Source organism: Polyergus mexicanus, unplaced genomic scaffold (assembly GCF_030449975.1).
Source record: "Polyergus mexicanus isolate NDT 795.1 unplaced genomic scaffold, iyPolMexi1.0 SCAF_9, whole genome shotgun sequence".
Lineage (NCBI taxonomy): Eukaryota > Metazoa > Arthropoda > Insecta > Hymenoptera > Formicidae > Polyergus > Polyergus mexicanus.
In genome coordinates this window covers 8,045,697-8,058,647 of record NW_027223329.1, presented here as the reverse complement: position 1 = coordinate 8,058,647, position 12,951 = coordinate 8,045,697, and the positions used below count along the sequence as shown (strand labels likewise).

At 43.2% G+C, this 12,951-nt stretch overlaps 2 protein-coding genes across 3 annotated transcripts in view; one reads left to right on the top strand and one right to left on the bottom strand.

Moving 5' to 3' along the window:
- Positions 1–12,951, top strand: part of LOC138936548 (uncharacterized) — a 161,789-nt gene that overhangs the window by 48,013 nt on the left and 100,825 nt on the right. For both annotated transcript variants that reach the window (XM_070302016.1, XM_070302015.1), the window contains exon 2: positions 7,758–7,890. In XM_070302016.1, coding sequence (XP_070158117.1) covers positions 7,758–7,890 — 133 coding nt within the window. The remainder of the gene's footprint in view (positions 1–7,757; positions 7,891–12,951) is intronic.
- LOC138936550 (uncharacterized) overlaps positions 1–12,951 on the bottom strand; it is an 86,273-nt gene that overhangs the window by 45,337 nt on the left and 27,985 nt on the right. The window lies entirely within an intron of this gene.

Below are 12,951 nucleotides of genomic sequence, written 5' to 3'. Positions count from 1 at the left end.
GTCCCGAGACCGAAATTCCACTTGGCGTACTTGGAAACAACTTGGCATTGAGCGACAGACACGCGTCTTGCCTCCGTATCGCCGCCCACATCCATCAACCATCCGCGCGAGGTAGACGTTACAATCGACCCACTCGCTCGCGGAAATACACCGCTACGTTCATCTGTGCGAAATCGGAGCACCGATCGAAAAGCCGATGTGCGCGAGTGATCCTATTAGAGGACTTGGCGGGGGTTATGCGCCCCGGTAATCGAGAGAGCGAGCGGATGCGAATGAAACGATACACGGCGCGGGATTAAAGTTACACTTTGCATACTTATGTAGCAGTTGCGTAGAATCGAACGATCGTTCATTGTTTCGAAGGGACGTCCGGCGTTTCTCCGTCAAAACGACAGGAGATACTTTTGGGCGTCGATTTGAACTTTCTCCCCCTCTCTTTCCGATATCCGGGTATCCAGGACGCACTTGTCGGAACAATTTCCGTCGACGATCGTATCATCGGTCTCGTCGGAGGAAAAGGAGGAGAGGTGATAAAGATTGGGAGAAAAATTCCGAGCCCCGTCTGTTCTTCGTAAAACGGAGAAGAGAGGCGAGAGGGTAAATAGTCCTGTAGTCGACTTTGGCGAAGTTTGACGGCTCCTATGCGGGGCGAGGGAGGGAAATCGCGATGTTCCGCTTCGGGGATTCGGGGTGCTTTTTTTTTTATTCACCCTTCTGCGTGCCGTGATCCCTCTATACGATCGTATCTTTCCCTTAACGTCTCTCCTCCTCTCCTTTCGTTTCCGGAGCGACCGCGTCGCGGCGGCGGCGGCGGCGGCGGATAACCCGCCGCCGTTCGTCGTCCTCCTTCGCGCGATTTATCGAGGTTTAATTTCAATCGCACCTCTCTCCAACTTGAATCCTACCGGCACACCTCCTCGATCCTCGATCTCCTCTTTTCCGTCCGCGTTCATTCACGGCCCGCGATGCGATTCCGATATTTCCTCGATTCTTCGTCGACGAGGGTTTACGCGCGGTTATTTTTCGCTTCCCGTCACTTCCCGTGTTTGCGTCGTCGTTTAAACCTGTATCGTGACAGGCGTCTTGTAATTTACATTATCGATTTCAGAAATGCCGCTGTCGAGATCCGCAACGACTTTATATATTCAAACGCGAGGTAACCCAGATTAACCCAATTTATTTCAATATCGTACGAATTTTAATCTGTTTTTGCGTTCGGTTCTCACCGCGACAAATATATTATATCTACGAAAACCAAATTATTCGATGCTAATGGAAATGGTTATTATCACTTATAAATTAACTGTGTCAATTCAATCTGTAGATTGGAATCTTCGACGAGTGCGCGAGGAAATGCGTAATGAATAACGCACAAGGTGTTGTTCGACACTTGAAACCGTATTTATGCCGGATTGGTTCTCTTCGCGTCCGCGAACTTATGGTCCACTATGGTCCCTCATCAATAAATTGCAATTATTCCGCCTGTGTCCCGTGCGACGGGGTAGCCGCTCGGACGCGAGCAAATTAGGGCGTGATTAAGCGAATAATTAATAACAAATCCGAGACGCTGTACGCGGCGACGGCGGGTAATGGACGACGACGTCGCATGTTGGAAGCAAGAAGTATTATAATATCGCATGTACGGCCGATTTGATCGTCATTGAAAAACGGAACGACCTGTAATCGTTTTGCTCTCTCTGAGAGAGTGGCATGCGACGTTACTTGTGTAACGCCGGCACTGCCGCTCTCTCTCTCTCTCTCTCTCTCTCTCTCTCTCTCTCTCTCTCTCTCTCTCTCTCTCTCTCTCTCTCTCTCTCTCTCTCTCTCTCTCTCTCTCTCTCTGCGCACCATCGAATGCATTATTAATTATTTCCATGTACAGCCGCGTGTGTATCCATCTTGACGAGCGAGCGAGCGAGCGTATGCATTTATTCGTGCCCCTTTCCCTCACTCTTTCCTCTCGCGACCCCGCGCGTAATGTATTGTATATATATATAACGGGACATAATAAATCTCTCTCCCTGAAATCGAGGATACTCGGCCAGATCGAAGCACGTCACAGCACGATGACAGGCTACAGAGCGATTTTTTATACCGTCACGCTAAATCGACGTTTCATCCCCCCATCCCATACGGAGCGCGTCGATATTTGAACGTTTTTCCTCGTCCCGTAGACAAAAATTCAACGTCGCGCGTTTCACTTATGTCTAACGTTGAATATAGAAAAAGCTAACAATATGTATACCAATGGCTTTTTTCCAAAACTTATCTTGTTTTTTTTTTTCGAGAAAAAATTTTCTCCTGGAATTCGCGAAAAAATCCGTTGTCAAAATTGTGATCGTTCTGAGACACCCTGTGTGTACTGCATGTATCCTCGCGTTTTCCGCGCTCTTCTCTCTGGAGAGCCGTTCTGTGAATTCGATATCTCTCTTTCTCTCTCTCTCTCTCTCTCTCTCTCTCTCTCTCTCTCTCTCCCTCGCGCGATTCGAAGATATACCACGCGCGCGTGTGTATATATGTGTGAGTTTTTTCCGGATACCGCTATATTTTTCTTAGATCCAATCCGCTTTGCGATGGATAACGTCGCGACGTACGTCCCGGCACTTTTCCCTCGCGATAGCGACGTAAACGTATTAACGTAGCTGAATTACCGTCGCGATAAAGCAATTACGTTAACGGTGCGCTTACGTCGTTTAAAATTCACGACGCAATCGTCCCTCTCGTTTTCCGAACAGGTCGTACGGATTGCGGCTACGCCGATCACGTATTCGCGCTTTAGCCGTTTTCGGTACACCAGCTGCGCTTTCGAAAAACTCATCGTGTATCGGCGGATACCTGCAATCTAGCGGGAGAAGGACGGCACTGTTTAGATTATTGGCCGTTTGACTCAAAAATACGTAAACAATGGGGAAATTGTATAACGTGTATGACCTGTTTTCCGTAATTTTCCGACTTTAGCGAACATTTTAAATTTTTATTAGATAATTTTTGGAAACCAATTACGCGAAAAGATCTATCATATTTCGCCTAATGAATCAACGTACGGAAATTACACTAATTAAAAACTCATAAACTCCGCGTGATGAATAGCCGCCGTGTCGGCCGATAATTTGTGCGGCTTATCCCCAAGTATTTTTTTTTTATTTATTTATTTTTTTTTAAAGAGCATTATCCCGCTTCTATCACGGAGATCTCGCTTTCCGACGTCGCTGAAGGCTCGCGAAGGGCTTAAAGAAAAAAGGCATCGGAGCTCGCTTGCTCCCAGCTTACGCCAAGTTTTGACGTTGTTGCGCCCCGATTGAAATATGCGCCAAGTGCATCGCGGAGCTTTTTAATCCGACGAGCGGGCAAAGTATCGGATACGTCGTTACGGAGTAAGATGTATAGTCCTCTTCTCCTCGTCGTTTTCGGCTAAAGCTATCGATCACGCTGCGGTGGCGTATCGCGTTTTACGAGGATAAAAATATTTAAGACAGCGGTCGATTTTCTATCCCTTGGTCGCGCGACGAGAAATCTTTCTTCCCAATTTATCTACTCTTCGTTTCGTCGACACGCGTTTACGGCGTTTATAATGTCGCCGGGATGTGAGATATCGAGGGTGCGCTTCTTTTTTGCCGTGCATCTTAATACATACCGTACGTACGTGGCAACCCTTCGAATTCGTCGTTGATCATTTTAATCGGCATTTCAATTGCTACGCTTTTAAACAACGTTAATAGACGAATCGATGAAATTGTGAAATACGCATAACGTCGTTAGCGTCATTCCGATATATTAATAGAATAAAATATTTAGTTATATTAAAACATATTCGGATCAAATCATATGATATTACGTTAAAATTATCCAAAGATTTAATCAAAATATCGGAAATTATATTTCTTACAATGATTCGAAATATACTTTTTTTCTAATTCTAACGATATAAATTGTATAAAAGTTTCCGGCTTATAAAACAGTTGTGTGACACAAGTTATTTCAGAAATGTCGTAACGAGCGGTATTACATACATGGTATTACACGCTACTTGAAGAATTTCTACGTCATTGTTATTGCTCTTTCCATCGTGACGCACGTCACACGAAAATTGTTTCAGATTCTTATCAAGTACAGCCGGGCGCTTTTATTTCTTTCTCCCTCCCTCCCTCACAACTTTTCAATTTTACTTTTGATAAAGCGCAGAAGAATAACTAGCGCCGGGACTTGCGCGAGAAGTTACTCGCGTTACAAGTTTTTGTACTCGCAGAAATTCGAACAATGCCCGACGAGTGTCGGTCGAATGTATAGTAGCATGCAAGTTCAAGTTAAATATCGCTGCAGCGGGCAACAACTTTTCGCGCAGATGGAAGTTGCACGTTCCGATACATTCTAATTAATTAAAGCAATCGATAATCCGTTTCAAGCAACGCTTTGATAAAGGTAGTTTTGCAGAAACGAGAAATGGATATTTTTCGTCTCGCAAATTAAATGCAGTTTAAGTATCACTTGGACGAATATATTTCTCAATATAAACGACGTTGTGTCAAATGTCATATTATAATTTATTTCAACGATTTTTAATTATTTCTGAAGATCGTGTATCGTCATTAGAATTCAATTTTCGCATGTGTATGTGCCTAAATATAAGATCCGTAATTTCATCGATATATTCATAAAGCAATCTGTGGCTAGTCAAACGCGTAGTTAGTCAAACTATTAACGAATGAAGTTTGTGTGGACGCGATAATTTACGGTGGGTATAGATCTGCATATATATAACGATTTATATGTAAATCAAGCAAAATTTATAGATCCGTGAATTTATAGATTTATCTATTACGACTTTTAACATGAGTGCACGATAGCAATATTTTATCGTCGATGAGAATTTTGTTGTTTTTGAGACAGAAGGAAGAGAGGAAAGGCAGAGAGTGAGAAAGAGAATCGAGTCCTCGCGAGTTTCCGCAATATATGCTTAAACATCGCTTTCTATCTCGGCGTGGCGCGTAACCTTCATTACGATAAAAGACATTAGGATTACTACGCAAAACAGAAATATGTGAGCAAGCGTGCAGCGTCCTCCATTCCGTACGGACGAACGGCGCTTTATTTCGGCACCATTGTCGGTTGAGTTGCGTAATAAATAGGATGCTTGATTCGTTGTAAATACATTTCTCCCTTCGTCCAAATCATCATTCTATCGTCGACTGCCGAATTTCGACCTTTTGTTCTGGCGAATCGAGGAAATCGATCGTTACGCGTGTCATAAACGGGGCCCGTTCGTTTTGAAAACCGCGTAAATCGCATCGGTGAAACTTTGTTAAAGCGGATGGGTCGAATCGATTTCTATTCGATACTGGACTCGGCTGGGCAAATAGGCCCGCGAGAGACTACGTGCCCGGTAATAATTTAGGATAATAAAAAGATACGTAAAGAAATAATTCGTGGAGATGTATAATAATGAGACAAATGGAAAGGTCGCATTTGCGTGCATCAACATAGATCAATGTAATAACGGGAGGAGAGATAACATTGCACGCGTGTATTTACGATCATTTTTGTACCCGGCTAAATCGGGTGTACGCGAGATATAACCGCGTGCAAATCGGAGGATTCGCAGGGCCGGAAGGGATTAAATTCATTAGCCCGCATCCACATTCCGCATTTAAAGTTAAATGCGGCGATATCACTCACTCACGGTCGGCGGTCGACATCGAACTCTCGCCCGATCTTCTTCGCCTATCGAGCAAATAAATCGCGGCGTCAGACGATCGCATTCGGCGTTATAAACGGCGATGGGACAGAGAGAGAGAGTATCGTGCTATTTCATTTACTTTCGATACAAACCGATTGCAAAATTCGCCGTAGGTTATAATACAACTACGTTGCGTGTAACATAGCCGTCGTACATTATCTCGCCGCGATGCGACGAAAGTAATGTTGTTGCGTCGGTTAAACGGGATACAGATTCGGCATCGCGGGCCTGTTCCGATGGATCGCGGAAGACAGATCGTCGTAACACATTGCGCGGTCTAACCACGCTGCGCTTGTCTAACATTTTCCAGCATGTTAACCCTCGCTCGCGAGGATACTATGACGCGTGGTATACGTACCGCGACTTTTGCATCAACAAGCGCAATAGCGGTCTACCGAAGCCTTGAACTATGTCAATCAATTACTACGATACTTGCAACGCGTCCCGTCAACGTTCATAATTCTCTCACTTTCAAAAATCGCTATTTAAACTTATCCATATAATAGAAATTATTTTCAATTTTTTAATCATCATATCTCTTGGAATTTTCTATTAATATTGTATATATATATATTTAATTATTTTTTTTCTTTTGGAATTATCTATTTCGTACATCGTGTTACAAGACTTACTTTAGACGATTCATAAAATTTGCAATAAATCCAAGAAATTTATTTATAGTAAACATTGAATACACAAAATATATCAGATATAACGATGCATTAATATACGGAATCTCGTCGCAAAGTTTATTCACTTCACGATTCACAGGGTTGTGATTATCATTCTCGCTATTGTTCATGATTATTATTCCTGGCAAATTTGCGCCAGAACTAATTTGTCGTTTTCTAGAAAACGAGACGGTACCGTCGTTACGGTTATAACGCCGGCGATTGACTCGTGATTCGGCGCGTTAATCCGTCGACGTGCGTAAAGTTTGTCGAAGCGATATAGCGAAATGTTTTCAGGAAACTGATTCGCCGCGCAAACACACAGCGGGCGAGTTGGCGCGTGAAATTCGACGCGTGTACGCGGCTTTACGTAACACGCGCGTTATTCGATTCCGTCCTTCGTACCTCCCGTGCCCTCGGCGAATCGAAATACCCCGTGTCATACGCGTTGGCCGCGCAAAAGTTCGTCGTTGGCGATAATCCGTTTCCGCTTCTGTCAAAATTGCACGAGCCGCAGGGCGAGCGAAGCAGGATGCGTCGACGCGCTCGTAATTCGGCATAATTGAAAATATTGCTATTTCGAATTAAACGTAAATGGGCGAGAAGGGAAAGAGAGGGAAGAGAGGAACGCGCATTAATCGGAATTAAACGTTACGACGTTAATGACATTTATTAAGATTTCTGTCGCGCTCTAGTATCTCTCGATATGCAGTCTACGGAGAGTTTGGAGACGAATTTATTCGTGCCAAGATGACGCTAATATTTCTTCTCCTATATATATATATTTCCCTTTTGCTTTCTCTCTCTCTCTCTCTTATTCTCTTATATTCCTCATACGACTTTCGTTCTCGTCGTTGTCTTGTTAAATAAGTAAAAGACGCGAAACAGAGCCAGGAATCAGCTCGTATATCGGAGTTGCGTTTGCGCTATCGGTCGCATTAAGAAAATCCGGACTGCTTTTCAAGATTCTCGGACTAGGGCTTCACCGCATTGTCGGAAATTATTCGAATTTCGATGGTGAAATCGGAGGTGAAGAGGGGTGGAGGAGGGGCAATGGAGCTTAAGCCCGATCGAATAATCGACGGCGAAATAATTTGAATATTTTACGCTCGTCTGTAGCAAATAATATGTGCGCGGGACGAGACGAGACGAGACGAGACGAGACGAGACGAGACAATGGGAAACAATCGAATTCAGGACGGTATCGCCGATAAATCCGCTCCGACGTCTGGCGCAGAGTGTTGCGCTTCCGTGCGCGGACATTTGATTTATAAATACGCGCCGGGCGTATCGCGTCTATTCGGGTGATAAATAATGCTAATAACAACCCGGCGCTATTTGAAATATTTCAGTGTCGGATTTGCCGGAGACGTCGATGCGCGCTCACGAGGATACCGAGAGAGACGCTCGTCTTTCAAGATGTCGAGGAGCGGAGATCATCCCTGCTTCGTCGCATCCTAGAGCCGGTAAACGTCTGCTGTTTCGGTGAGTCATACATATACATATGGGTGGTATATATACCTTCCTTTTCTTTCTTTATCTTTATTTCACGCTTAGAAATCGATATTGATATTTAATAATCCGAGAGAGATCGACGTTGAGTTTTATAATTAAACTATGGGATCTCCTGAAATATTTACAAGCCTCAATTATTTCGCGCTTTAGAGGCGACAGCGTCGGCTCATCGTCAATCGTAATTGCGCGCGTGAATATTTAAATCGTTTAATTATATTCACACCGCATTTAATTATAAACAGCGCGAGGATAATGATGACGCGCGGATTGCCGGCGACACGCCTATACAGCCGCTATAAAAATCTGTTGCAATAGCAATCGCAACGTGCCGGTAGTCGTACACGTCCGTCACGTTTCATCGGCTTTCGAAATACGTTTCGTAGAAAAATAGTTGGTAGAGATTGCGGAAAGTCGATATATCCGCGTGTTATACATTTTGCTCTCTCTCTCTCTCTCTCTTTTTTTTTGTAATCTATATCTCTAGTGTCGATTGCTGGCATATTCGCCGGGAATGCGTTAGACAGTTCATGCCAGCGACGAATTCGATGCATACGAAAAATATTTCTCTAGAGTGTCTATTCTAACTCTCAATTCTTGACGAAGATAAGAAAGTATACAAATATAAATAAAATATTTTAAATTTCACGATCTGTGATCAAAAATGTGATTTGAAATTCATTATTTTATCGGAATAAATAAATGTATTAAATGTATTAGTTTTTTTTTTTAAGGAAAAATACAATATCCTAAAATATGATAGCTTAAGGATACGTTAGGACATGTTAAATTTTTTCAAGTCCGCGCAGTTTCGCGAAAAACAGAGTTCGTAATAAAAAAAAGGATTGTATCGTACAATAGATAAGGATCATTCGCGATGCGTTTCAACGCCACACTGACGATACTCTCGACTGTACCCCTCGCGTCGTATAAACGTGCATAAATGCAGATAAATCTTGTTAAATCTTGCGCTAAGAAAAGCGGCGATATAAGCGTGCGCGCGACGCGCGGAATTTACGGTCGACGGGCCGAATTTTTGAGACGCGCGAGGTTCTGGATTTCAGGTGGGCGAGGCACACGACATTTTCGGCCCATCGTATATTCAATTTACCCACCCTCGATTCGGGGACGGCCGTGTACCCGGTGTCTCGTAAATAAACGCGCTCGAGGAATGTTGCGGATGCTTGTGCGGGCATAAAACGGGCGTAAAACAGACGTTGGCGAGCGTGAGGTGGACGTGGAAGGTTATAAAACGATCCCGGGCGTGCTCTGCCGGGGCATGTAAAAATGCGAGACGGGGGTGTCTCGACCCCCTGTTCCCTCCACCGCTCACGGTTCAACGTTGAAGGGCTGGTTGAACACGCTTCCTCTTTACTTCCGTGCCGTTCGACGTGGCGCGCGCGCGCGCGCGCGTTGAAAGATCAGGTTCGACTTTGGAACAAAAAATTGGTGATCGATCCCCCGTATTATACGGGGTCTCTCCCTCTTCCAGACGAAGCGAACGTCCTGATTTCTGTCCGCGAATTGTTCGCCGTTCCGCCGTGGATCGAGTGGATGTTATTAATAATGCAGAAAAACGCGCGCGAGGCTCTCTCTTTCCCTACCTGATGGTCTAAGGGCGGGCTTATCTCGCTCGTGAAATTTATAGATGTCGAGTTTTTTAATATACCATACGGAACGTACGATGGTGTCACGAATGTGAGAGAGCACCGGAGCAAAGTGTAAAGTTATTTAAAGCGAAGCAAATTATTAATACCCGATGGAGCGTTGTCGTTACTTTAACGCTCGTATTATTTCATCACTATCACAATAGCCCGGTGTTACCAAGGCTGCGCGATATCGTCGAGATTTACGATCTTACGGACGTTTCGATCGTATCGTCTCGTCGGTATCATCGTCACTATTTACGTATGCGCGTCATCTCCTATCTATTTATTCGTGACATCGTCATTCGTCCTATTATAGCACTGGCTCTGCAACGATATTAATTTCGCGCTAATATTCAATATTCACCGAAGCCGACGTTACTACAATATTTTGTCGTCATAAATACGTTGTATTTCTCGAATGAAGCGAATAAAGTTTATAAACTCTCACGCTCGTTTTACACGAGACGCTATTATACGAAACCATCGCGCGCGCGCGTTTTCCATTATTAAAATATTATTTAATTATTATAATTCTCTCTCTCGGCGCGTTATATAGTATGTGTGTTATGAAAACAGTATTATTTATATTTGACATTTGTAGTTTTGACAATTTTTCACGTTTTTTTTTGTTCACGTACACGTATACATAGTATATTATATACGTCCAAGTTTTGATTGAAACAGGAAATTGTGTCGATTAATATAAAATATGTACACTCTTGTCTCTGAAATTAAATTTGCGCGGGACAAATTTTTCCGGTGAAAATATTAATCTACGTCAAATGAAACGCTATGAAACGCGCGCGGGCTTAAAATAATTCCTGCCGTGATATCGAAAGCCGCAACATTGTTTCATTATACGTAGAGACGCGCGCGCGCGCGCGCGCGGGACACGCTTTCATATTAAATTTAATGTCCCAACATAAACGCGTAACAAAATAAATAACATTTCTGGCAATGCGCGCGACAGATATATTACGTATATAATTATCGATATATCGGAAATTTTTTCCATCAACACGATTACAATAAACGTGAAGCGCGAACGGACATAATGTAATGGCAATTATCGCGCAAACAAACTCTCTCGCGTGCTACATCCTCGTATACGGAAACATGCGAGTGGCCGGTGTTATTTTTCTGCCTCGTGTCACATTTTTGCGCATTGCAGCCGCATGAAATGATTCATGAATCTTACGACGTGTAATATTAAATATATTAATTTAAAAAATTAACTCTTGTACACGTACACATATCCGACGTAACATACTCGCCGCTACGTCATGTAATATAATGTTGTATTGTATATTGTTGAATAAAAACGTGATATTATGATTCATTCGATGATTTATGATTCTTCCGTCGCAACGTTAAAATATATATATCGCGATATTAATTTTTATATTTATTAACGACCAGGTTGATACGCGCGCGAATACATACGTGATATAATTGTTATTACGACTAATTTTAGCCGTATTTCGTATATTACCTTATCGTACACGAACGCTCAATATTATTTTTCCATCCGAAATCATATCGCGTCGCATTTTTCCTCAATGCTACTGTGTAAACTAAATGATTTATGAATCTCTTTTTAACATACATATACATGCGATATTAAATATTGATATATTTTTCATAATACATTGACATTTATAATTATAATTGTGTGGGATAAATTCTATTATGGCGTCATATTGATATTTATGGGCAAAATGACACGTATAAAATGTTACAGATTTTCAATATTAGGTGAAAGAGATATTTGAATAACAAAGAATATTCAAAAATATATATTAAATATTTGTACATATCTAATGTATCTTTTTCAATTTTATCGCCGTATTTCTCTCTTAATTTATTAGGACGATAGATTACTCGAAGATACACGACCTCTAAAATACATCGGTCTTCCGGCTTTGGTAATTAAAAAATCCGGTCAGCTTAACCTCCGTAACTACTACTCCGCTAGGGTTAAGCAGTGATTTATTAATCCTCCCGATGGCCGTGTCCTCCCCAAATCCTCCTTCCTCTCTCTCTCTCTCTCTCTCTCTCTCTCTCTCTCTCTCTCTCTCTCTCTCTCTCTCTCTCCCTTTCGACATCAATCGTTACCGTTGCCGTGTCGTCGTGTACGCGGGATAATGAGGCCGCCACCCAATTTCGCGATGTGTGAATTCCGCATTGTTTCCCGCACCGTTTTCACAGGGACGATGCAATTACCGCCCGGGCCTTAAATGGTCCTGGTTCTTCCCCTCCCTCGGCTCGTCGCCCGGGGGCGACGACATGGCACACGCGAAGACGGATTTCCTCTCGTAAAGTACGCGGCGCGGCGTCTCAAACGTAATTACTTTGGACTCGTGTCTACTTTGTTCATCGACGACGAAATCTTATTCTGCGCTAACGAGCAAAGCGAAACTTCCAAGCGGTCCCTGGTTCCCTCCTTTTCCTCGGATTCGTCCCATCCCGTCCCGTCCCGTCCCGTCCCGCGCGCGCTTTTTTCCCCTTTTCTTACGTTGTAACGACGTTCGGACAAAGGACGTTAACAAAAGTAGACGAAAAAGGGGGCGACGTCGGACGAGAAACGTCGGGGGAAAGGGAAGGGTAGGGAAGGGAAGGGGAAGAAGCAAGACAAAGATGAAATAATACGAGGGGAGTCTGACGGCACCGACGTCGACGTTGTCGTTGTCGTCGTCATTGTTGGGGGAGAGAGGGAGCGTTTTCCATCGTCACAGGAGAATGCAAAGTGGGTCATCTCGGGGAAAAGTCCGTAAAAGCGTGAAACGCAAAAGTAAAACGACGACGCGGCGCGGACGCGACGGGGGGTGCCGTTGATGCTGATATACTTCCGCCGATGATTTGCATAAAGTTCCGCCGCGAAAGACCAGGTCGACGTCGACGTTGACAACGAGAAGAAGAACGCGAGAGGTTTCGCTTTTCGCTCGTCCGAATTTTCGGTCATGAACGGGAATTACATTTGCGACTGTTTCGAAAATTTTTGTGAAAACATTTTATTACTATATATATATTGTTTTTTTTTTTTTTTTTTATCGAAAAAAATTGAGCTTGATGTGAAATGTCATGACGATTTGCAATTTAAATTTTTATATTACTATCGGTGCGCGATATTTACAGTATTCGAAATTGCCCGCAGACAGAAAGATTACATTACGAAATTATTTTAATCAATCGATGTTCTCGTTCTCATTTTTCCGGTTCCGTTCTTCTTTTCAACAGTTGAACGCGACACGGTCATTGTGCGCCTTAGCGCGTAATCGGAAATTAGAAAACTTCAGGGTATTACTTTTCACTTAGCACGCGGGTGCATCAAGGGGAATTTTAAAAGCACATAGTGGAAATTGTATTTTGCACGAGCAAGTGTTTA